The 26,707-nt window shown below is 34.8% G+C and overlaps 1 protein-coding gene across 1 annotated transcript in view; it reads right to left on the bottom strand.

Moving 5' to 3' along the window:
* Positions 1-1,739: 1,739 nt before the first annotated feature.
* The window catches only part of LOC106876150 (putative transcription factor p65 homolog), a 61,088-nt gene continuing 36,120 nt past the window's right edge, over positions 1,740-26,707 (bottom strand). Inside the window, exons 2-12 of the mRNA XM_052971793.2 lie at positions 24,583-24,660; positions 21,876-22,129; positions 19,146-19,291; positions 18,565-18,656; positions 16,097-16,234; positions 13,662-13,760; positions 10,496-10,578; positions 9,595-9,733; positions 7,238-7,285; positions 5,199-5,279; positions 1,740-3,280 (exon numbers count right to left, since the gene is read on the bottom strand). Coding sequence (XP_052827753.1) covers positions 2,961-3,280; positions 5,199-5,279; positions 7,238-7,285; positions 9,595-9,733; positions 10,496-10,578; positions 13,662-13,760; positions 16,097-16,234; positions 18,565-18,656; positions 19,146-19,291; positions 21,876-22,129; positions 24,583-24,660 — 1,478 coding nt within the window. The 3' untranslated portion in view covers positions 1,740-2,960. The remainder of the gene's footprint in view (positions 3,281-5,198; positions 5,280-7,237; positions 7,286-9,594; positions 9,734-10,495; positions 10,579-13,661; positions 13,761-16,096; positions 16,235-18,564; positions 18,657-19,145; positions 19,292-21,875; positions 22,130-24,582; positions 24,661-26,707) is intronic.

Here is a 26,707-nt window from a genome sequence, read left to right as displayed (position 1 = left end):
TCATATAGATCTAATATGCAACCTAAATAAGTTCAAAATATATTGATTTCAAGTAGAAATGTTGATCAATAATAAATTAATGAACTATTGTGAGAAGCTGTTATCAAGGTCACCCATATGGAAAATATTTCATTTTGCATCTACTGACAACTAGAAGGCTTTAAAATTAAATAACCTGCTAAATTAACACCAATATAAGGAAATAAAAGTCTTAAATCAACAAATACATATTGTAATTAAAAGGACAACCTCAAAGCCATAGCTAAAACACAAATCCAAAAATCCCGTAAGTCTGACAGGCAACAATAATGAAAAACAAAATAATAACAGTAACAACAAAAGGTAACAAATATTGGATTTTTACTCTTCACCAATGTTTTGCAAGTGAAAATTTCAACATGGTTAGTGTAGAAAGGTTAGTAGTTGTGTATAGAGAGTAATTTGTAGAGAATAAAAGTTACATGCATCCATAAATGATTTAAAACATGAAATAGTTAGGACGGAGGAAGAAGAAAACGTAACGAGAGTGAAGTAAATAGAGAGGAAACAGAAGATAGAGAGAGAGAGAGAGAGAGAGAGAGAGAGAGAGAGAGAGAGAAAGAGAGAGAGAGAGAGAGAGAAAGAGAGAGAGAGAGAGAGAGAGAGAGAGAGAGAGAGAAAGAGAGAGAGAGAGAGAGAAAGAGAGAGAGAGAGAGAGAGAAAGAGAGAGAGAGAGAGAAAGAGAGAGATGAGAAGAGGGTTTGATAATGTCTTTATTTCATGTTTTCTAATCTCTAAGACTGAACAGATATATAAAAAAAAAACAATTATGTACAATTTCAATAAAGCCATTGAATAACAATATCATCATTTTAAAATCTGTTTTCCTTTGTTGTCAAGACATCAATCTTCTGTTGAAACCATTTATTCTTTATTTATTCCCATCAGTTTACATCTGCTCTTACTAGGATTTAATATATTTTTTACCAAACAGTCACATGTGATTTTCACCAAAGTCATTCTATATTTTTATATACAAACCTGACTGGTCAAATATTCATCATAATACACGTTTGACAGTGCAAGTCAATCATTTGGTATTGAGGTGTGTCTCTGTGGTAAGAAGCTTGCTTCTCAACCACTTGGTTCCTGTTCAGTCCCACTGCATGGCACCTTGAACAAGTGTCTTCTGCTATAGCTTCGAGCCGAACAAAGCCTTGTGAGTGGATTTGGTAGATAGAAACTGAAAGAAGCCCATCGTATATATATATATATATATATATGTGTGTGTGTGTGTGTGTGTGTGTGTGTGTTTATGCATATATATATATATAAATAAGTGTGGTGAGAGCCATTGGACAAGCATTAAAATGTGAAATCATTGATGAACTAGCTACGTCCACTGTTGTAGGGAACTTACCTCCCTTGTCAGTCAATAGTGCTTTTTATGGCTATTGAGCTGTTTTTGACTCTTATTTCTAGCAATACTGGTGCTGATTAGTGCCCTTTGTCGCTTTAGTGACATCTATATTTCTGTTTTTAGGTTGTAAAATTGCAAATAAGCTACCCATATTATTTATAGATATGTATATGTATATATACAAATATATATATGTATAAATATATATATATAAATTTAATGTATATATTTCGGTGTGTGTGTCTTTGTTTGTCTCCCCACCATTGCTTGACAACTGATGTTGGTATGTTTATATCCCAGTTACTTAGCAATTCAGCAAAAGAGACTGACAGAATAAGTGTTAGGCTTACAAAGAATAAATCCTGGGGTTGATTTCTTCAACTAAAATACTTTAAGGCAGTGCTCCAGCATGGCTGCAGTCAAATGACTGAAACGTGTAAAAGAATAAAAAAATCTTTTTTAGATCAATACTACTAAACAGTTAGCATTCATGGTAACCTCTCTCTTAATCCTATCAATCCCATTCTAAGTTTCATAAATGGTTTGTGATTAGAAAATAAGGAAAGCCAGTTTAGGTGTAACAAAGGTATTTCACAAGTAGGTAAAGGAACTTCTACATAGTTGCTCAAGCTGTAGACAAAGGAATGTCTAGAGCCACCAAAAATGCACTTTCACTTATAAAATTTAAGACATACCTTTTTGTAAAATAGAGTGGTCACATCTAGGAAGTTGATGGAAAGATTTATGTGTGTGTGTGTGTGTGTGTGTGTGTGTGTGTGTGTGTGTTTCACTGATGTCTATCAGCAAGAAGCTGATAAAGTTGCTGCAGCTTTCTAACAAAAATACCTTGCAGTATTTATTCCACCTGAGTTACACAATCACTCTCTCATCACTTTTGCCATAAGAAATGCCTGAAACAGTGATTGATCTGCTGAAAACTTAGAGCCAATACCATTATTGTTCATAAAATACATAGTGTAAAGTTTTGTTTTAAAAATCAATCACACATTTTTGTGCCTAATATATTCTTAAACAATGCCAAATGGAACATCTAAATAACAACGATGGCATCTTTTTCTACTTAAAGCGAAAATGTAACAACTTTTTTTATCATAATATCTAAGAGAGAAAGATTTTACAATTATATCATCAATGGTAATTTACAAATAAAAGGATTCTTTTCACAAATTTTGTTGGAAATTCTTAACACTACAGTATCAGCTTTAATTGTAAAAGTAAAATTAATTAAAAGACAACTTCATTGGGAAGAAATGTAAGAGCAGAGTAATGAAAAAAAAAATGGTGTTTGTTAATATATTCCTGGGAAGAATCTCAAAAATGGTCATATTTCTTTATGATAGTTACCACTAGAAACACCAACAAAGTGAATTTCATTTGTAGAAAACAACATTCTTCATTGATGATGAACTTAAGAAAATATAACAGATAATAAAAATATATATTTTCTATAAATGCCATGATAATATTGTAAATGCCATCAAGCCTTGGAATATTGTGTCCAACACATTGTAATATACTGCTTGAAGAATCAACATAAAATTTATTCTTGATAAAATTGTAATGATTCAAGAGGAATGTCATGTGTTTCTGTTATATTAGGAAAAGTGTTGTTGGTTGAACTTAAATCTGATAGATATTTACTGAATGTGTCTTCTGATAAAAATCCAATATCTTCTGCATGAGATAACTCCAAAGCTTTCAATATAGTATTAGAATTATCAAAAGTTGACTCTATTGGAAATAAATCAGTGGGTGGAAATGTTGGTACTTCATGTTGAATAGGGTTAGAAGGCATTACACAGTTCAAGTTACTGGGGTCTTCAAGTTTCATATCATAGTTTGAAATGTGTGGCATTAGTTCTAAAGAAGAAAAAAAAAAGACAAAAAAAGAAAAGGTTACAACAATATCAGCATTAAACATTGTCTATTAAAGAGAAAAATAATCCACAAAAATCCAAACTAAAGCATGAAGTTACTCATGGTATATCTAATATTCATATTTCATTGATATTATTATTATCATCATCATCATCATCATTATTATTATTATACTTCTGGTTGGAAAGCAAGAACGTTGATAGAAGCTTGACAGGCATATTTATTATCAAAACTACAGTCTTTGTTGATACTATTGTTTAAAAGGGAGCATAAGACAATAGTCTTTGTCCCCAGAAAAAAGACTGACTGCTGTGTATGCTCTGACTGGATTGGGGCAGCTGGATTTCTTCAGATGTTTGGAGGTCTTTCTAGGGACGTCTCCTCTTTAGTGTTAGTGGGCGACTGGTATGCCATCTTGGATGCACGTGTAGATTGGGTGGGGCTAGCAGACAGAAAAGTTGGGTGTGAAAGCCTCACAATCCTGCTCAGTCATTTCCAACTGGCTCACAAGTTCAGATTGGATTACCCAAATGCCACAGTGTGGACATGGACAAACAGCGTCAGGTCAACCAGATCTTGTCTAGATAGGATATTTCATAGGCCAGCAGATAGGGATAGCATAGGTTATCCACAGTTCGTCAGCTATACAGACCACAAATTTGTGATCTGTATGGTTGACCTAGATAGGCTTCATAGGCAGGGTCCCAAATACTGGAAGCTGAACCTGTTCTTCCTGGCACATCAAGCTTTCAGAGACTGACTTAGCAAGTAAGTCCATTGAAAGTTGACAGGTGCAAGTTGTCAACAACTGATGGTAGGTAGTGCCAAAATTGGAGATTAGAGTAGAAGCTGTAAAATTTAGCAGAGAACTAGTGACAGAGAAGACTAGAGTAGAGGGAGATCAAGTTAGGAAATTGGAAGAGGCACTCAGTTGAGGCATAGTGACTGACATGCTGGCAGCGAGATTGGTTCTGAATCAATTCCTCAACACCAAGCATGAAGGTTGCGTTGTCAGAGCTAGGGCACGTACTCCAAAACAGGAGGGAATAAAAGCCATTCGATGGGCCTGGGTGGCCAAGGCACAATGTAGTAATAAAACTACAATTTGGTCTTTGAGGGGTCGGGACGGGCGCATGCAACAAGAGTCCAAGCAGATATGTGGAGAATTTCAGCAGCACTTTGCTGAACTGGACAGGGTGTGTAGTGGTCCTGAGGCAGAGGTGAACTTCATTTCCTACCTTGATAGTCTGCCACAGCTTTCAGCCAGGGATGTGGAGTTCTGTGAAATGCTGATAATAGCTGAAGATACAAGTGACGCATTGGCTAGTTGCATGAGGAAGAAGTCTCCAGGATTGGATGGTCTTCCCTTCAAGCTTTATATTCATATGCCAGACTTGTTCAGTGAGCTTTTGCAGGGTGTCTACCACAACTGGCGACAGAACAGGAGAGTCCCCAGTTCTGAGGTGAGGTGTGGTAGTGGTGCTACTGAGAAAGGATCCGAACAAGGGGAACATTATTGATAATTTTAGGTCTGTAAGTCTGCTAAATGCAGATTACAAAATTTTGGCGAAAGCATTTGCAAAGAGGTTGGTGCTTGTCACTGACAGACTGGTGCATGATGTGCAAACTTGTGCTATCCCCACCAGATCTATCCATGACAACCTCCACCTCACGCGATACATCAACAGACTGGAAAAGTGTATGATACATGATGATGATCATGATGATGAGTAAAGTCATAATAACATAATGTAGTCAGTTCTTTTAATGACAACAATAGCACCAATAATATTCATAATACTGAAGCTCGAAGAAGACAGTGTAACAAATATTCCTTTTCTTGAACATTTGAATTCAAACTATTCTCACTTTATCAAGTTAGTAAAATTATAACACTTACCACTTTTGCCTCCTCGAATTGCTCGCAAGCGAAGACGGTTTTTTAGATCATTTTTGCTAATAGTTTGCGCATCTGTAGCACCTGGAATAGATCAAGTTGCATGTTAATGCTATCTCTGCAAAAATGGTTCAAATGGCTTAAGTTAAATTCTGCTGATCTACCATTAGTTTTTAATGAGGGAAATACCTAAAAATTGCTAATTCAAATGTTTGTAGTTCATTTATTGTGGAAAATGACAACATTTCAGAAAAGACTCAGTTTCTTTTTTTAATATAAGTCATTTAAGCTAAAAATAATGTTGTGCATGTGTGTGTGTTAATTAATTACACAACAATAACTAAAAAAAAAACAGATACACTTAAAAACATGATGACAAGAAACATGCTGATAATGAAAAAAAAAGGCATTGGTGGGGTAATGCATACCCTGTACACAGATAAATTTTTTCGCAAATTATAGTGTAGCTTACAATGTGTTATTTACCATGCTTTTTAATTGAACTGAATTTTGTTTTTCAAGTCTCACCATTATAGGTGAAATTAAGAAATCAACTTGTAAATAAATGAAACCCTCAAATCCATCATGTACACACACACACAGTCTATGTATGTATGTATGTATGCACATGTGTCTATGCGCATAAGTACAGCATGATCTATACACATGCAGATGAAGGTCGACTGATGAGGAAAAGAAAGTGAACCAAATAATATGATTACTTGTTTATCAAGAAATTTGTAAGTTCGATAAAAAAAATTTCTTTTTTTAAGTATCACCATTATATGTATTTATACTCTGGCGAAATTAAGAAATCAAGTTGTAAATAAATGAAACCTGCAAATCCATCACTGTACACACACCCATGCATGCACACAGACATACAGTCGCATATCTATGTATATATTTATGTACGTATGTATGTATGCACATGTGTATGTGCATAGGTACACCATGGTCTATAAACATGCAGACAAAGGTCAATTCATATGAAAAAAAAAAGTGAACAAAATAATATGACCAATCGCTTATCAGAAAATTTGAAAAAAAAAAAATTATTTTTTAAAAGCTAATCAAACCAAATGCTCATCATTTTGAGCCACTTGCCCAATGAGCATTTCTGCCAAATGTGGTAACAATTCGTTCAGCTGTTTTCCAGTAATTTTGCACACACACAGACAAAGATGAGTAATTACAATACCCCACTTTTGCTTAAGTGCGAGTTAATAAATTAAATGCAATTACTAATAGACACGGACACACAAACATTGAAACAAACTATTTTAGCCTGACATTTTTACAGCTTATTAAGTAACTTACAGGGAATCTGTTGCTCTAGTTAGAGACAACATATCAATATATGTACAAATTTTAACATATAAGAACAAAAGTAACAGCTTGTTTTTGCTCCAGATGCAAATTAGTTTGTTAGGTGATGATAAAATTTGAAAAAATACTCAAAAAGTTTTAAATCAAGTCCTAAATGCATTTTTGAACCAACATTATTTGTACAAGGTTCAGTGCCTGACCATTCTTTAGGTAATATTCTATTTAAATCACTTGATGAAAAATTGGATAGATCAAAATCAGATATTGGGTGTGCATGAAAGAAGTAGATATGTCACTTTATCTGCCATTAATTTATTGATTAAATCATTAAGCAAGTTGTTGCTCAAAGTATGATTAGCAGTTATTTTTCAAAGAAAGTTTCCATAAACTCGGATAAAAAAAATAAAGTACACTGCAGAAAACATTTTTTAAATATTAAGAAAACTTTTGGTGGGTATCACTATTGCAATAAACGCAGAAAGCAACTGAAATTTACATATTAGATTTTTTGACAACTTTGAGATTCTATCATTGAAACACTTTCATTAGGAAACATCTCAGACATTAGTAGATATCTAAGACATTAGTACACATCTAAGACAGATTAATTGCTCAAATTAGTCAGGAAAAATTATTTCAGAAGGTATTATCTTTAAAAGAGTTACTAATGACTAAAACAAAGGAATAAACTCCCAATTTGATACAATGCTTACATGCTGTGTGGACTTTTCGCTTCCTCTTCTCTTCAATCCTGTCTGGATCTATAAAAAGTGAAATTAGATAAGAGCAAATTTTAACTATCCAGAGAGAACACTAGTGATGATTTAGACACAGATGATGGTCTTTAAAAATGAAAAATAATCATAAAAAATTTGCTTTCTAATTGTCAATATAAGCAAGAGAGAAGACATATTTGTTATTGCAAATTCTATCAATTGATAATCTAAAAAGTTTTACAACTTGAAGTAACAAAAACAAGAAATATGAAAATTATTAATATTTCACAAATCATGAAATATTCAAGTAGAAACCATTCTTGTTTTGTTTTAAATCTAGTTTTCTTGATGTTGAATAATTTTGTTTTTAAAATTTGTTTGTATAGGAGTAGCTGTGTGGTAAGTAGCTTGCTTACCAACCACATGGTTCCAGGTTCAGTCCCACTGTGTGGCACCTTGGACAAGTGTCTTCTACTATAGCCTCGAGCCGACCAAAACTTTGTGAGTGGATTTGGTAGATGGTAACTGATATATATATATATATATATATATATATATATATATATATATATATATATATATATGTGTGTGTGTGTATATGTTTGTGTGTCTGTATTTGTCCCCCCAACATCGCTTGACAACCAATGCTGGTGTGTTTACGTCCCCGTAACTTAGCGGTTCGGCTAAAGAGACCGATAGAATAAGTACTGGGCTTACAAAGAATAAGTCCTGGGGTTGATTAGCTCGACTAAAAAGGCAGTGCTCCAGCATGGCCATAGTCAAATGACTGAAACAAGTAAAAGAGTAAAAAGTATCCAGTCATAATTTTGTAAGGAAAATTCAAAAGATGACATTATTGAATGCTGGATTAGCTCTTAGAGACATGAGAATCAAAAAATTCTGTAAGTGAGGTAACCAGCCTATGTAACTGTAAATAAGTACTGTGTAACTACACTTTCACTTTAGTAAGTAGCAATGATACTCTTGCAGAGCTGGACTCAAATTATTCATTAATCCTAACATATAATACCAGTATAACTCCTTCTCCACAATTGCTACAAAAAGATGGTTTCAGTTATTCTCCAATAATCAAATGAGTTAAAAAATATTATTTTCATACAATTATCACAAAATGAATAATTCTACTTTAAGCTGTCTTACAAAAACACTCAGAGTTAAACATTTGTTGATATGTTTCATAGATTGCTTATAACCTTATTTATCCTTCAACTAAAATAATATTCCATGGATTTGTTGACTTATCAAACTCATATAAGAATGTAAAATGGAAGGAAAAATAATAGATTTCAAAGATGCATTTAAGGTATGCATATTGCTGAAAGGAGTGCTGGCTGTGAAGAAAATGTGAGATGATTACTTTGAACATGGAAGATTATAAAAAAAAGAGAGAAAAAAAAAATGAAAATGAAAGCAACACATTTCATAATGCAGTTTAAAGCTTTTAAAATTGAGGGATTATTAAATGTAGAGAAGATTAATAGAATTTTCATACCTGTCACTATCCTTCTACTGAATTAACCTTTTAGCATTCAGATTACTCTGTCAAATGAAATGATTATTAATTTACATTGTTTTGAATTACTCTTGCATTATCTTGTAGCTTTGACCTTTCGATGATCTGAATGTTATTTTTAGAATAACATTGTAGGATAGGTGTGAGGGGCTAGATCTAGCCAGTTTGAACTTAAAATAGGTAGAAAATTTCGGTTGGATATGGGTGGTTTAAATGCTAAAGGGTTAAATTATAGAATAGCTAGTAAAGAAGAGGCTCCTTGATTTGTAAAAAGAGATTTATGGATTCCAATGAGAAGCATTACCATTAACTAAAAAAAAAAAAGTTTGGCAGGCATGGCTATGTGGTAAAAGGGTTACTTCCAAACCATATGGTTCTGGATTCAGTCCAACTGTGTGGCATCTTGGGCAAGTGCCTTCTATGACAGCCTCGGGTTGACCAAAGCCTTGTAAGTAAATTTGGTTGACAGAAACTGAAAGAAGTCCATTGTGTGTGTGTGTGTGTGTGTGTGTGTGTGTGTGTGTGTTTGAGTCTGTGCTTGTCTCCGCATCACTGCTTGTGTGTGTTTATGTCCCCGTAACTTGGTGGTTTGGCAAAAGAATCTGATAGAATAAGTACAAGGCTTAAAATAATAAGTCCTGGGGTTGATTTGTTCAACTAAGACCCTTCAAAGCAGTGCTCCAGCATGGCTACAGTCAAATGACTGAAACAAGTAAAAGAATAAAAAAATAAAAGAAAAATACGTAAAGGATGTTGGTGTTTTATGTTTGATTAGTATTATTGGTATTATAGTAATGAAGAGGAGTATATTTTAACTTACCAGGATCTTCTGGTTGGTAGGTGAACTTGATTGGATTACTATATGCAAAATCTGAAGGTCGAACTAACTGTAGTAATACAGTCACGTCTTTTGTAATTCTGATATTCCTATAGGGTGGTGTTTTGAATACAATAGCGTACTAAGATAAGAGAGAAGAAAAGTAATAATAAATAAGCTATGTAAAATGCACAAGTATTTTAGTGATAGAAAAAAATCAACACAAAACAACCATATTTTAAAAGAATTTAAAATTTTTCTCACATAATGTTAATGTTGTAGCAAGACTTGAAACCAAGTTGACACAGAGCCCGGTTAAAATCACAACATTAACAACAGCTTCTCCATGTAACTGACCAAGTTATGGACCAATCAGCAGCCAGGTATCATGTGATACTTCATTCTAGAAGCCCCTAGAACATTTCCTTACAAGGGTTATGAATTGGTATATTTTTGGTGCCAACTTTGCAGAGTATCAATTATAACAAAGTAAAATCTTTCCCACACAAAAATCTTGTAACAATGTAATTAAAACTGCAATAGTGAATAATTTAAGAGTTGTAATTGATTACAAATAATGTACAAATTTAGAAGCTACAGGTTCACAGTTGTTTTTAAAGATTTAACTGAAGGAGAAATGACTGTATCTATAACACATATGATCTTTCATTAACCTTACAGAGAACAGCAGTTAATGAGGGTTTGTAAATATGGTGTGTATGGTAGATAGCAATTTCACATGACTACAACTTATTGTATTTGCAACACGTGGGGGAGAGAAACAGCATAGTTGAAGACTAATTAAGTGGTTGGCAGTGGGGTGTTTATAAGTGTGGATTTACATATAAAGTAAGGTATAGTTGGAGAGAATGATGACAACAGACGTTAATCAATAAAAACTTACTTGATGGTGGACATCTGATGGATTAAATTCTCCATGAGCTTCCCAAGTAGAGTCTTCTTCAAAGAAGCGTACTTTTATGTTATCTATTTTAAAGCAAAGAATATTAAATACAATTAAAATATAATTACTTACAAACATATACACACACATATATACACCATCATCATCATTTAATGTCCCCTTTTTAATGCTTACATAAGTCAGGCAGAATTTGTTAAGGCAGATTTTCTACAGCTGGATGCCCTTCCAGTCACAAATCCTCACTGGTTTTATATATGTATGTATATATATATATATATATATATATATATATATATATATATATATATATTACATAAATATATATAGGAGAGAATGTGCTGTAAATGATGAAGAAATAGGAGTCCTGAAGGGGAGATGTAAAACCATATGGCAAACCGGGCTTGGGAGAAAGCAGTATATATATATACATATATATACATATACAGGCACACACATACATGCAATTGCATATATGTGTGTTATAGCCTCTTAATCACTACTCTTGTTTTAGAGAGCATTTTCCCAGAGGAGCAAGTTTTCTGTAACACTACATTATCCCTAACCAATACAGTCCTTTGTCACCTCATCTATAGAATGCAATATCTTAAGATCAGCCTTCTCCATTTCATCCCAAGTTTTCCATGATTCCTCTGTTCCACAAGTTCGACTAACATGAAATACTCAGCACTTTCATATACAGCAGGCATCTTTCATGTCTACTTTAGTGCAGCTTCCTCTCTTGAACACTACAGCTAATTCCTCTGATACCCTGTTTTTCTCTTAGTTCATTTTTACTCTGTTGTTTAAAGAGTGTGCTGAGTACTTTTTTTTCTTTATGCTATCAGCACCAGAAAGTTGTCACATCCTCAACTAGAGTAACGGATCCTCACAAGCTCACAATTTACAAACTGCATTGAGCATTTTTACATGACACAGGCAATCTAGACGTAACCATGTTCTATGATTGAAGACGACTCTCAACTCTATGGCTCTGTTTGCTTCCAAGCCTCATTACAGAGTGAGAAACATGAGTAACAGAGGTATGTGTGATAGCAGAAGGAGCAACAGGAGTACTCAGTATTCTGACAGGTATTCATATATTGAAGGCCAGTGCTAGTGATACATGAAAGGCATATGTGCCAGTGACATGTAAAGGGTATTTGTGCTGGTGACACATAAATGGTATCCGTGCTGGTGACATGTAAACAGCACCCATGTCAGTGACACATAAAAGGACACCCAGTACACTCAGTGGAGTGGTTGGTGTAAGGAAGGACATCCAGCCATAGAAACCAAGTCAAAACAGACTGGAGGCTGGTGCAGATCTCTGGATTACCAGCCTCAGTTAAACTGTCTTATCCATACCAGCACGAAAAACGGACACTAAATGATGATGATGATGATGATGATGAGAGAGATAGGAGGGAGGTGACCAAAGTCTACATAACCCAGGGAATAGAGTAATAACAGAGGGATGATAAGGACCTGAGAGAAAAGGAACAAGAGTATGGTGACATGCAAGTTGATATACAGTGACAGGCAGTATAGGAAAGGAGAGAGCAGGAGACACAAAGGGGCAAGTGTGGGGTGCGACACTGGGCACAAGTGGTTCAGTGTAGCCACATACACATAGGCAATGAGATGGGCTGGAGAGGTTGGAATAATGAAGATGGTGGCAGGGTAAATGAAAAATAGCGGCAAGAGAGCTGCATAAAGGAGTGACAGAGAGAAAGTCACTAATGTACTGCAAAGAAAAGAGATCTAATCCACTGCTATCCCCAGCCACATTGGAAGTATAGTACAGTGTAAAAAGAGAATACAGAGAATATGAGGAAATGGGTGTGAGATGAGCAACAAAAGCAAAGGTGTGAGAGAGGAAAGGCATCCAGCTGTATAAAATTATACCAAAAGTGAAATGCTGGAAGAAGACTAAGTTCTTCAACCTGTTAGATCCTGTTAGATCCTGTTCAACCATTCAAGCCATGCCAGCATGGAAAGCAGATATGAAATGATGATGAGGCTCCTGGACTGGCTCTTGTGCAGGTGGCACATAAAATACACCATTTTGAGCGTGGCCGTTGCCAGTACCGCCTGACTGGCCTTCGTGCCAGTGGCACGTAAAAGCACCCACTACACTCTCGGAGTGGTTGGCGTTAGGAAAGGCATCCAGCTGTAGAAACTCTGCCAAATCAGATTGGAGCCTGGTGTAGCCATCTGGTTTTACCAGTCCTCAGTCAAATCGTCCAACCCTTGCTAGCATGGAAAGCGGACGTTAAACGACGATGATGATGAGGAGGATGATATAAACTAGGGATCAGTGCAAGAAAGAAGAGCTGGTATGAATCTGTGATGCATATATAAAGGAATGCAGTGGGAAAGAATCTAAGGAAGAGTAAAAGCAATGAAGACAGAGGAACAGGTGAAATCTGATCTGAGAAAAGGTGGCCATCAGAAAGGTGGTGATGAAGACCTGTATACTCCATGTAAGCATACAAAAAACAGGTGCGTAAATGAGGTGGTTGATGATGGACTCACTCTGCTATTTCTAAAAGTTAATGAACATCCTACTGTCCTACTTGTTGAATCACAGGAGCTACCTACTCATGTAAATGGTTGAACCTTCAACAAACAATCAATTGTCAGTTAGAATAAGCATGACATAACTAAGCCCGCAAATCTCAACATACATTCTATTTTAGAGGACCTGTACAGTTTTTGTCAACCCAATTTCATTTAACACATTCAGATTATACTGTCAAATGTAATGTGTATTTATTCACATTGTTTTGAATTTGAATTAGTCACACATTATGTCATAGCTTCAAGATTTTAATGACATGATTGTTTACTTTTAGAATGTCATTGTAAGGTAGGTATGAGAAGTCAGATCTGGATGATTTGAGCATAAAACAGATCAAATATTTGGGCCAGATATGGCCAGATTTTAAAATGTTTATGCTGATTTAAGGTTAAGGAAGAAGACACTTGCTCATCACCCCCCCCCCTCCAAACACACACACACATGCAAATACTTCAGTCCTTATTCTTACATAGTCAAACACTATACAGATGCTATTCACAACATATACAAACAGCACAACATCAAACTAAAATAGCTCTACCAAAAGAAATAAATTGAACTCACCTTTTGCAACTTTTTCACAGAGTAAAAACACTTCATCACGTCCACAAGCTCGTCCTGAACATTTGTCCATTCTAACAATGGACAACTCATTTTGAGTTTCTAAAACAATAAAATTTTGTTATCTTTTTTTATTACATTCCATTTCAAGTAAATCAACTAATTCAAAAAATGATTTTTAAAAAGTAAGGTATAATATTTAGATATTAACTGAAAAAGAATTACATTGAAATCTTTCTAGAAGGAGTAATTTCTGAAGAAAGAGACAGGGAAAGAAAGAGAAACAAAAGAAAGAAATTGGAAATGTTCTTAGTTATTCTGGAATATTCCTGCCCAACAAATCATTATTTATAACCTTAGTTATTTGTTGAAGTCTGAACTCTGACAGTTATCAACAAAACTCATCTTTGAGACAATTTTACAATATTGTGAACCAGTGCAATCAGATGAAAAATACTAAATCTACTCCCGTTTTGCTAATATGTACTGGAAATAGTAAAATAACAAATAATGAATTATTCTTAAAATAAAACAGTGTTTTACTATTTCAATTTCTTTTCCTCATCAAATGAATTTAATAATTACAAAAATTGCCATTATCAGTTGCTTATTGTGCTTGATTTTATATATCTGGATTTAAAAAGTATAGTGCATATGAAATATATATATATACCTATCAGATGGGGCTGTGTGGTAAGAAGCTTGCTTCTCAGCCACAAGGTACTGGTGTGTTTACATCCCCGTAACTTAGCAGTTTAGCAAAAGAGACTGATAGAATAAGTATTAATATGAAGCATCAAAAGAAAGTCTTTCTATATCTTTGTGCAGCTGAAGATTGCTCTGCATTTTACATTTAATGGAGTCGCATGAAATGATCGTGCTGCATTAACTTCGAACATCCTTGTTGCTTATTTTGATTTATATATCTATATATGTATATACACATATATATATATACATATATTTATACATATACATATGTATATACACACACACACACATATATATATATATATATATATATATATATATATATATATATATATATATATATTTATACATATACATATACACACACATATATATATATGCACATATATTTATACATATACATATACATATATATATATATATATATATATATATATATATGGGAGAATTTACAAAAAAAAAAAAACAACAGACGAAGACAGGTGGTGTAAACAACAAATGGATGTATTAGTTTAACGCTCGGGAACAGAGAAAGTCTTTAACGTTTCGAGCCTACGCTCTTCAACTGAAAGGAACACAGAAAGAAACAAGGAGAGAAAAAAAAAATAAATGTAGTGGTTAGCGATCTATCGTGGCGAATGCCGGACAGAAGGATCACACAAGGTGGAAAAAATTGTACTTGAATACTGGAGGTAGAGTAATACGCTTTATTAATAAAGCTGCAAAGACATCACAAAAACTGTTACTCAGAGTTTCATGTAGCCAACAAATGGTACATGAAACTCTGAGTAACAGTTTTTGTGATGTCTTTGCAACTTTATTAATAATATATATATATATATATAAATTTAGAAGGTATAATTTGTAATCTTCGAAACATATGTTGGAAATAAAAGTATGCAGTTAACATATGCGTTTTACTCCATTTACTAAATTTATATATACTCAAGTACCCAAAATAACAAGGAGTTTCTACCTCATAAACCGGAGTTACACCACAGTCATTTTGTGATCTTTGCTACCCTGATAACTATTAACCAATTTATTTTGTCTGAGTTATTTATTAACTAGGAGAAAATAAATACATATAATAATATATATATACATATATATATATATATATATCATCATTTAGCATTTGTTTTCCAGCTGGCATGGGTTAGACAATTCGACTGAAACTGATAAGCTGGAGAGCTGTGCCAGGCTCTCGTCTGTTTTGGCTTCGTTTCTATGGCTGGATATCCTTCCTAATGCCAACCACTCCATAGAGTGTCCTAGGTGTCTTTTACATGCCACCAGCATGGGTACCTTTCATGTATCACAGGTACAGGTGCCTTCTGTGTGTTACTAGCATGGGTATCATTTGCATGTCACTGGCATGGTTGCCTCACATGTGTCACCAGCATGGTGCTATTCGCGTGTCACCAGTACTGGCCATGATTACAATTTCATTAAGCTTGATGTGTTTTCTCAAGCACAGCAAATCACCAAAAGTTTCAGTCACTTATCATCACCTCAGTGAGACTCAACATCCAAAGATCATATTTCACCATCTCATCCCACTTCTGGCATCAAAGTTTTGGCCAGCTAAGCTATTGCCACTACTGGGGTAGATTCATTTAAGCAAAAAATTCTTCAAGGCAGTGCCCAAGCATGGCCACAGCCTAGTGACTGAAATAGGTAAAAGATAAAACATAACAGTGATAAAGTCAGCCAAGCCCACTTACTTTTGTCAATGATTGGTTGGGAGACGACAGCATTCAATGGGATTCTGTATTGACCTTGAGCATCTTGTATAAATGTTTGGAAACAAAGACGAATAACACTAAAATCGATATTTAAATTGTGCGCATGATCAAATCCAGCTAGAAGAAGAAGAAAAAGAACAAATGCTCAATTTTAAAACTTCCATCCATAAATCCAAATTCCAATATTTACAAAACTAAAATCACATGCAAGTGGTTCTTTAAGTTTGAGATTTTGTGTGAATCTTTCCACAGCATTCTCTTTTCTCAGAAGATACATAAAACAAAGTGGAGGCGCAATGGCCCAGTGGTTAGGGCAGCGGACTCACGGTCATAGGATCGTGGTTTCGATTCCCAGACTGGAGGGCGTTGTGAGTGTTTATTGAGCGAAAACACCTAAAGCTCCCCGAGGCTCCGGCAGGGGATGGTGGCGAACCCTGCTGTACTTTTTCACCACAACTTTCTCTCACTCTTACTTCTTGTTTCTGTTGTGCCTGTAATTCAAAGGGTCAGCCTTGTCACACTATGTCACGCTGAATATCCCCGAGAACTACGTTAAGGTTACACGTGTCTGTGGAGTGCTCAGCCACTTGCACGTTAATTTCACGAGCAGGCTGTTCCATTGATCGGATCAACTGGAACCCTCGACGTCGTAAGTGACGGAGTGCCAACAACATAAAACAAAACTAAAATGCACAAATGCCATAACTGTAAGCTGTATTAATGAATATAATTTAATAACATAAGTGAATCAACAGACCTATTATTAATATTGATTTCAAATTTTGGTACAAGGCCATCAATTTCAGGGGATGGGGCTAACTTGATTATATCAACCCCACTGCTCAACATATATATTGAATGGGCAAAGTCAACTTCGGCAGAATTCAGAACTTAGAATGCTGCTAAGCATTTTGCTCAATATGATAATGATTCTGCCAGCTCACTGTCTTACTGCTGTTATCAATATTGGCTTTAAATTTTGGTACAAGGCCAGCACTTTCAGGAGAAGGGCTAAGTCGATTACATCAACCCCAGTGCTCTACTGGTACTTATTTTATCAACCCTGAAAGGATGAAAAGTAAAGTCGACCCTGGCAGCATTTGAACTGCAAAAGTGAACATAAAGATGAACGAAATGCCGCTAAGCATTTTGCCCAGCATGCTAATGCTTCTGCCTTACTGCCATTATCAATAGCGATTTCAAATTTTGGCATAAGGCCAGCAGTTTGGGGGTATTGTGGGGTGGGGGTGGGGGATAGTCAATTACATCTACCCCAGTGGTCAAATGATACTTATTTTATTGACCCTAAAAAGATAAAAGACTAAGCTGACCTCAGCGGGATTTGAACTCAGCATGTCAAGACAGACGAAATGCCACTATGCATTTTTCCCATTGTGCTAAAATGCTATTATTAATATTGATTTCAGATTTTAGCACAACTGGTACTTATTTTATCAACCCTGAAAGGATGAAAAGTAAAGTCGACCCTGGCAGCATTTGAACTCAGAACATAAAGATGGCTGAAATGCCACTAAAAATTTTGCCCAGTATGCTAAAATGCTACTATTGATATCAGAAGCAAATAATTGCTGTAATCTTCTGTGGTACATAAAAAGCACAAAAAAAAAAAGATTAAAAAAGCAAAAGTGAAATTAAGATTTCAATCAATGAGATAAACTCTTTTACACAATTACTAGTACCAGTTACTGGATTGTGGTCAGGTATAAATATACGTGTTATTTCTTTACTACCCACAAGGGGCTACACACAGAGGGGACAAACAAGGACAGACAAATGGATTAAGTCAATTATATCGACCCCAGTGCGTAACTGGTACTTATTTAATCGACCCCGAAAGGATGAAAGGCAAAGTCGATCTCGGCGGAATTTGAACTCGGAACGTAGCGGCAGACGAAATACCGCTAAGCATTTTGCCCGGCGTGCTAACGTTTTTGCCAGCTCGCTGCCTTAAATATACAATGTGTGTGTGTGTGTGAGAGAGAGAGAGAGAGAGAGAGTGAGTTAATGTTTGTTTTTATGTCAAGTTCTGATAAAAACAATTTTACATTAAAGCAGAGGATTACTTAGTACTTTTTTGTGGAGCACATATTTGTTATTTTTTTTAACAAGAATAGTATAGTTAGCGATTTCAAAATTTCATCTTGTTGAGCTATCCTCATATTGCTTGATGATAGCAGGCCGAAACTTCAAAGTTACTGTCAATACTATTCTTTTAGAAAATATGTATATATGTACATATATGACAAATTTCACATAGAATTAGACTGATCCAAGGCTTTAACATTTGCCCAAAGTTCTACAGCATGAAATCAAGCCGTGAATTATATGATTGCTAAAAGAACTTAGCAAGTACATGCCAATGTCTGTGACTGTACCAAACCATTTTACAGTTGAATAAGAACCTAATAGAAAATGTTGAAACTTACTTTTAAATGGGTCTACATTAATTTCTTGTCGTGTTTTCAGAGCATCAGCAACTTCTTTCTTTTTGACACATTGAATTCCAAGATTTTGAAAACTAGAAAACAAAAAAAGAAAATTTTAGAAAAAAACAAAGATTAGAAAATGCTGATACAGGTATGACACAGGTGCAGGTAGGGCATATGTGCAGATATGGCATAGGTGCAGGTATGGCTGAGTGGTAAGAAGTTTGTTTTCCAACCACATAGTTACAGGTTCAGTTCTACTGTGTGACAACTTGGGCAAATGTCTTTTAACTATATCTTTGGGCTGACCAAAGACTTGGAAGTGGATTTGCTGATTGGAAACCGAAAGAAGCCCTTTGTATATGTGTGTGTGTGTATTTGTGTTTGTCTCCCACCACTATTTGACAACAACTTAGCAGTTCGGCAAAAGTACCAAAAAAAAAAAATAAGTACCAGGCTTAAAATAAAGATAAATACTGGGGCTGATTTATTTGACTAAAATTCTTCAAGGCAATGCCCCAGCATGGCCACAGTCTAATGACTGAAACAAGTGAAAGAAAGATTTTGGTTGGCTAACTTACGAAATGGTATCTGAGACAGAACACTTCACAGTACAGACTCCTTTTTTGCAATCTTTGCCCACAAGGGAGTGAGGATGAGGTTTTGGTGGATCATCTTTGGTGACACATGACACAATTACAACAGCAGGACCTTTGTAATTGCAAATCTGTAGAGATATAAAGAAGATAAAGGATTATATCTTACCTATCAAAATTACATGTAAATATTTAATATAAAATATATCAAATATGAAAATAAATATTAAAATATAGCAAAAAAAGCAAGTAATGAAATATAAAATACATTTAAAAACAACTTTTTAAATACTTTTTAGAATTACAGTTCTATATTTAAGAGATGAGGAATTATGAACATTATTTACATTTGATGGATATTTGTCCTCATCTTGTCTGTTGTTAACACGTTTCGGCTGATATACCCTCCAGCCTTCATCAGGTATCTTGGGGAAATTTCAAACCTGAGTTCTCATTCCTAAGGTATTTTTTTGATATTATTATTATTATTAATATTATTATTATAACAACAACAACAACAACAATAATCATCATCATATCGAAAAATACCTAAGGAATGAGAACTCAGGTTCAATGAAGGCTGGAGGGTATATCAGCCAAAATGTTGTGTTAACAACAAACAAGATGAGGACAAATATCCGTCAAATGTAAATAATGTTTTTAAAATTAGTTTATTAAATCAACTTGAAACAATTTCAAATTCATTTGATGAAATAGTTCTCTAAACCATTTCATATGCCACCATCAAATGATGGAGAGATCTATTTAGGTAGTGAAAACTTTTTGCTATAAAAATGTCTATAGATTGAAACAGAAAGAATACAACTATCACCAATCCATTCCTTCTAGCTCTGAGTCATAAAGAAAATTATTAAACTACCTTTGTACAACTACAGTTGTACTGTAGTACAGTATAGTTCTACTACATTTGAGTTATAGTACTTCTCAGAGAGGACGCCAACTTTACAGTTTTATCTTTTCATGCTAGTTTGGATTAGATGAGTGTAGAATTCAATATCTTTACATGCATTTCACTCTTGTTGTTCCATCTATATGACTCGACATTTTTTCAATTTTACCAAATTTTCACTCCAAGTCTTCCTCTCAAATAGAAATCTCAATCACTGAGCTTTTTCCAAAGTTAATTATGCTTGATGCTAAACTTTCTGCTCAGAGGTATCTTGTCTCTGGTCACAAAACAGATTAGTTAGAGGACTTATAAGTTCTCCTAACTCTTCTCTTAACAACTGAAGTTCTATTTTTCTATTTCTCAGCCTGTAAATGAATTTGGTAATACTGTATGAAAAATGGCACCCATAGGAGCAGCTTTCAACTTGTACGTTCTCTTCCAACTCAAAGCTCTTCTCTCCTTTCATTGCTAACCGTTGACCAATTTCACTGTGGTTTCACACATGATTCGAAATTTTATTCCAATAGCATCATCAACTAGTGATGGAAAAACCATGGTTTACTTTTTTCACTGCAACATCAATATGATATTTTTATCTCCTCAAATACAGAGCCTGACTCAGCTTAAAGTAAGAGGAGTTAATAAGTGAATAAAGAGGGAGAAGTAGAAAAATAAGGAAGAGGACTAAGTGACAATAGTTAAGGGAGTTAATAGTTAAAGAATGGGTTGAGAGAAAGAGAGATTAAATAGAGACTGACTAGAATTAGTATGAAAAGTGTAGATACATCAGAAGAGGTGAGAAATAGCTGATATTATGATAGGCATTACACAAACAATTGGAACAGATTGTAAATTGAAAGGTCTGCAGATAGCTGTTGTTATCATCAATCCCCACCACTGTTGTGTTGTCTATGCAGCAAAGATTTGGATTTCTATTTCAAATCCAGAGAAATATGAGAATTTATTTTCACATGGAGCTGCTCTGAATCAAGAATCCATTCTATACATTGCTGAACCCTGGCCACTAACAGAACCCTCAGTACTCTAATTTCACAGGCACACACCATGAAGATGAGGATTTCCTTTTCTACCACCTTTCAATTATCACCTCTGTTGCATTATCAGTCTATCTGCCACAGTTTTTCAAGATCATTTCTCTGACCTAAAGACTACTATTTTTTCTAATCTTCTCTCTATCAAAAGAGGAAGAAAAAAAAACACAATACAAAACTTGTGCAACCTCAAACTGATATCATAGGGCATCTTTTACATTCAATTTGAAACTGAAAACTATCAATTTTAGATGGCCCCACAATAACACGATAGATGTAATGATTACATTCTTTAGAGGTATCTATAATAGAAGACTTGAGAAGACCCATCAAGCCAAGTGAAATCACAATTGTGGCTAATATTTGTGTCATGTAACTGGCACTTGTGCCAGGGGCCTGTACAAAGCACCCTTCGAACTTTGAGCCTCACAGAGGCAGTGACAAGTGACTGAGACCTTTGGCAATATACCATATTTGAGAAGACCTGTCAAGCCAAGTGAGATCATAGTCATGGCTGATGCCGGTGTTTTGTAACTGGCACCTGTGCCAGTGCATATAAAAAGTACCCACTACACTCTTGGAGTAGTTGGTGTTAGGAAAGGTGTCTAGCTGTAGAAACCATGCCAAATCAGGTTGGAACCTGGTGCAGCTCCTCAGCTTACCAGTTTTCAGTCAAACCAGCCGACCCATGCCAGCTTAGAAAACAGACATTAGATGATGATGATGATAAAGCTGACTACATCAAATATTTACCTTTATTGTAGGATATGACTTTTTCTCATTTGTACTTTTCTCTCCAGGAATGCTGCCAGCAGACCGTCCTTCACACTGATACCGAAAACGGAAACCATGAGTTTTTGGCTGATCAACAATGATAACATAGGGTTTGTCATCTGGAATTACACTTGCAGCAGGTTTTTGTGTTGGCATCACTTTTGGGGCTGGTACTAATGTTGTCAAATGTTGGTCATCATTTGAAACTAAACAGTCAGTAGAAAAAGTGGTCACTGAAATATGAAAAAGAGTAAAAGGAGTTCATTCAAAAATATTTAAAAGCAAATCTTTTCCCTCAACAATTTAAAGATGCTATGATTGTACATCTATATAAGTATAAAGGTAATAAGTGTGAATGTAACAATCATTGTAGCATATCGCTGTTCTCTGTTGGAGGAAAAATCCTTTCTAGAGTCATCTTACAAAGAATTAAATCTGACTTAGATGTTTCTGTCTATATAGAGAGTCAGCATAGGTCTAGGTCATATGGGACAGTGGATATGATATTCAGCTGGCAACAAGTTCAGAAGAAGGTCCAGTAGAGCAATAAAGACCCCTATGTGGTATCTGTTGACCTTACAAAAGTTTTTGACTCTGTATATCAGCAGGCTTTTCAAAAGTATTAGCAAAGCTCATGATTCCTGAATAAATGCTAAATGTCATAGTGTCCTAACATAAAAATATGAAGACATCTGTTCTTTTAAATAGCAGTCAGTCTCAGCATTTTGATGTTAAAAATGGTACAAAATAGGATTGTGTTTTGGCACCAGTATTATTTGCACTATTTTCCCCAGTAATGCAGGATTGTACTTTTTCTTATTTCTTTATTACCCACAAGGGGCTAAACGTAAAGGGGACACACAAGGATAGACAGAGAGATTAAGTTGATTACATCGACCCCAGTGTGTTACTGGTACTTAATTTATCAACCCCGAAAGAACGAAAGGCAAAATCAACCTTGGCGGAATTTTGAACTCAGAACATAGCGGCAGACGAAATACAGCTAAGCATTTCGCCCGGCGTGCTAACGTTTCTGCCAGCTCGCCGCCTTTCTGATGTAGAAGAGGGTGTGTTTCTTGAATATAGGACAACAGGTATTGTCTTCAACCACCAACATTTCAAATTAAGGACTAAAGTTCAAAGTCATGCAATAAGAAACTGTCTGCAGACAATTGCCCCTTTGCACCTTAGTTGCACATATACTCAAAGACTTTTAGCACATCACTGATATATTTGCAAGAGCAGCCAGATGTTTTGGCTTAACTATCAGCATAAAAAAAAAAAAACGAACTTTTGTATCAGCCACATCCTGGTAACAATCAAGAAATCTTGCCCAGTATATTTGTTGAAGGCAAAGTTCTACAGTAACAAGCAATGCTAAACTCAATAGGAAGGTCCAAACTCGTACTGAAAAGACCAGTACAGCTTTTGGGAAGTTTTATGATCGACTCTGGAATGTCATGATGTCTCAGTAAGCACAAAAATAGATGTGTATAAATCACTTGTCCAAACCAATCTTTTATATGGAGCAGAATATAAAAGATTGGTCAAATGAACAGCTTTCATATGAGATGTCTTAGGCAAATATGCAGGGGTAAGGGAGATGATAGAGAAAAGAGGAGCACTATCCTGGAAATGTGTGGAATAACTGATATAAATGCTTTCTTAATCAAGTCTCAAATGCAATGTGTGGACACAACTATCACATGTATAATGGTCGAATACCAAAACAAATCTTTTATGGTCAGGTTGTAAATTTATGATGCAATGTAGGCCAGCCACTTTTATGATATAAGAACAAATTCAAAGATAATTTGATATGCTTGAATATTTAGGAAAGAAAACTTTGAGAATTTTGTGAGAAACTATGCAGGAGAGAATGCTTTTTCCAGCTTAAAAATTTTGGAACTCAATGGCTACTTCATCAAGAGCAGTTATGGGAAAATAAGAAAATGAACCACAAGAACAAGAGTCTTCCTGCAAACTGCCATTGTCTACATTGTGATTTCTCAGCTAGATCACATGCTGGTTTAATAAGTCATGCTCATATCCATATTGCTTTTGGTAGTCTGAACACTCACATGAGGAGTCACCAGGTGAAGTGAATGAGTTGTAAACATTGTTGAATAGTAGTAAAAGTAATGCGTGTTGTCAATTGACTATTTAGTTGAATATTTTTTTTTTGTCTTGTCATATCCCTGTAACTTAGTCGTTCAACAAAAGAGACTGATAGAATAAATATCAGATTTTTTAAAAAAATTATAAGTACTGGGGTTGATTCGTTCAACTGAACAGCTCAAGGTGGTGCACCAGCATGGTTGCAGTTAAATGCCAGAAACAAGTAAAACAAGATAAAGAAGTGTTTTTTGATAAAAGGTACTTCTTTTACTTGTTTCAGTCATTTGACTGTGGCCATGCTGGAGCACCACCTTAGATATGTCAATGTTTTATTGTTGCTGTTGTTGTTAAGCCTCAGGTCAGCTTGCTCTGATTGGACAGAACAATGATCAAAGACAGTCAGCCATAACCAACCTATTCTTTTTTCAGGTATCTAGGACTATATTATCCAACACAGCTTTCTTTTTTTGAGACTGTAAGATGTGATTTGAGGGAGAACTGGCAGCTATTTCTGACATGTAGTGGGAACACTATTTTTGGTGAAGTTTTTCAAAAATAATCAACTTACAAAGATTTACAGTGGAATCATTAGCGTTGTGTATACAATTTTCTTGTCCTTGGATGAAAGTATTAATAAAGTGGTCATCTGAAATAGAAAAGTAATTCAGGTATCATAGGTCGGTCTAAAATAAAACTTAGCAAAACCTCCTTTAATAAAAGTAAGTTTCATCTTAAAAAGTTAACAGGGCTTGCGAATAAAGGAGAACAAAAACAAAGAATCACTAATAATCATTTAGTTCCATATAATAACAATAATGATTTCTAACTTTGACACAAAAGTACAAATATGTAAGGAATGGCTATTGACAGGAGTAGTCATGATTCTCAGTTTGACCATACAGTTGTGCCCACAGTTAACTTGTTGGTCTCTCAATGATGGAGTTTGGATCTTGCTATATTTGTACATATCTTTGTCATCATCAGAACTCATGACTCCTGAAGAACAACATCTTCAGAAAAAAACATGAAAATAAGTATAAAAAGTGGTCATACTTAAGAGGGAGTAGACTGTCATACACACACACACACAAGCACTATGGTTCACTTGTTCGACTAAACCAGTGGTTCTCGACCATTTTTTACCTATGAGCCCCTTTTTATTATCATTTTACTCTGGTGGACCCCACATAGCTATTCAATGCTTAAAACCTAATTTTATAGAAACTTCTTTCAAGATTCTGAATTGGTTACCAGAAACATGTTAAACTGTAAAGTATTACAGAAAAAAAAAAACTTAACTTAGATGCAATAAATGCATCTAAAGAAAAATTTTCTCATAGACCCTTAGAATACTAGCACATATCCCCAGTTTACTATTTTGTCTGCCTGGATCACCAGAAATCTAATATGGTCCCTGATTGAAAACCACTGGACTCAACTTTTCAAGGCATATACCAGCATGGACATAGTGCAGTAAATAAAACAAGCAAAAGATATATATCTTTTATCTTTGTGTGTGTGTGTGTATCATAGACTCTCTTATTGTTAGACAACATATGAAGGTTCTACTATTTCTTGCTGAACAACCACACAGTTGATTTGTTTATAGTGATCAAATCGACATTATATGCACAGGTACAAGCTGTGCCACATGGCAGATGATGAAGTGATTGCAGAGCAACATAATATGAAGTGTTTTGCTCAAGAACACAACACAATTCCCTGGTCTGGGAATTGAACCCATGATCTCACAATTATGAGTGCAATACCCTAACCATTAAGCCATGTACTTTCACTATATGATGATGATGATTATAATGATATATATATATATATATATATATATATATATATATATATATATATATATATATATATATATATATATATATGTGTGTGTGTATATATATATATATATACACACACATATATGTACATATCATCATCATCATCATCTAAAATTCACTTTTCCATGCTTGCATGAGTCCAACAGAATTTGTTGAGACAGCTCTTCTACATCTAGACGCCTTTCTTGTCACCATTTTCACCTGTTTCCAAGTAAGATAATAATCCCCATAACCAGATGTGTTTTTATGAAAGGTTGGAAGCAAAGGACACCACTTGCATGGTGGCTACATTCGTTTACAATTACATTAAGTCAAAACAAGAAAGCAGTAACATGCACACATACATATACAGATATAGATATATACAACAGTGAGTCTCTTTCTAATTGTTGCGAAACCATTATATATGGGTCTATAGTAAAGAAGTAACTAGGTGTTTATAAATGTCTTCATTCAAAAAAAAAAAAAATTACAGAAGATCTGTTAACATAGCAGCTGGATACATTGAGAAACCTCACAGTGTTGTATCACAATACAATATTAGATAAACAAATATTTATATGCTGGAGTAGTTTTATTTTCCTCATCTCAAAACTACTGAAGTTTAATTCAATCCAAAAAACAAAAACAAAAACAAAAGGAGTTATATTTTGTTCATTGTTAGAGTGGTTCATGTAGGGTTAATAACAAGGCCCAAAGAGCTGAGCTTTGGGTAATTTCTTTGTATCCAAAGAACTATCCAAACAAGATTGACTATATTTATATATAAAAAAAAAATTAAAAAAGCAGTTTTAAATAACTATATGGGCAGAACTTATTGGAGAAGGCTGGAAGTAAAACTAGTTT

Source organism: Octopus bimaculoides, chromosome 11, assembly GCF_046866305.1.
Source record: "Octopus bimaculoides isolate indiv1 chromosome 11, ASM4686630v1, whole genome shotgun sequence".
Classification (NCBI taxonomy): domain Eukaryota; kingdom Metazoa; phylum Mollusca; class Cephalopoda; order Octopoda; family Octopodidae; genus Octopus; species Octopus bimaculoides.
Note: the sequence above shows the minus strand (reverse complement) of the source record. Positions and strands in the feature narration are given on the sequence as shown.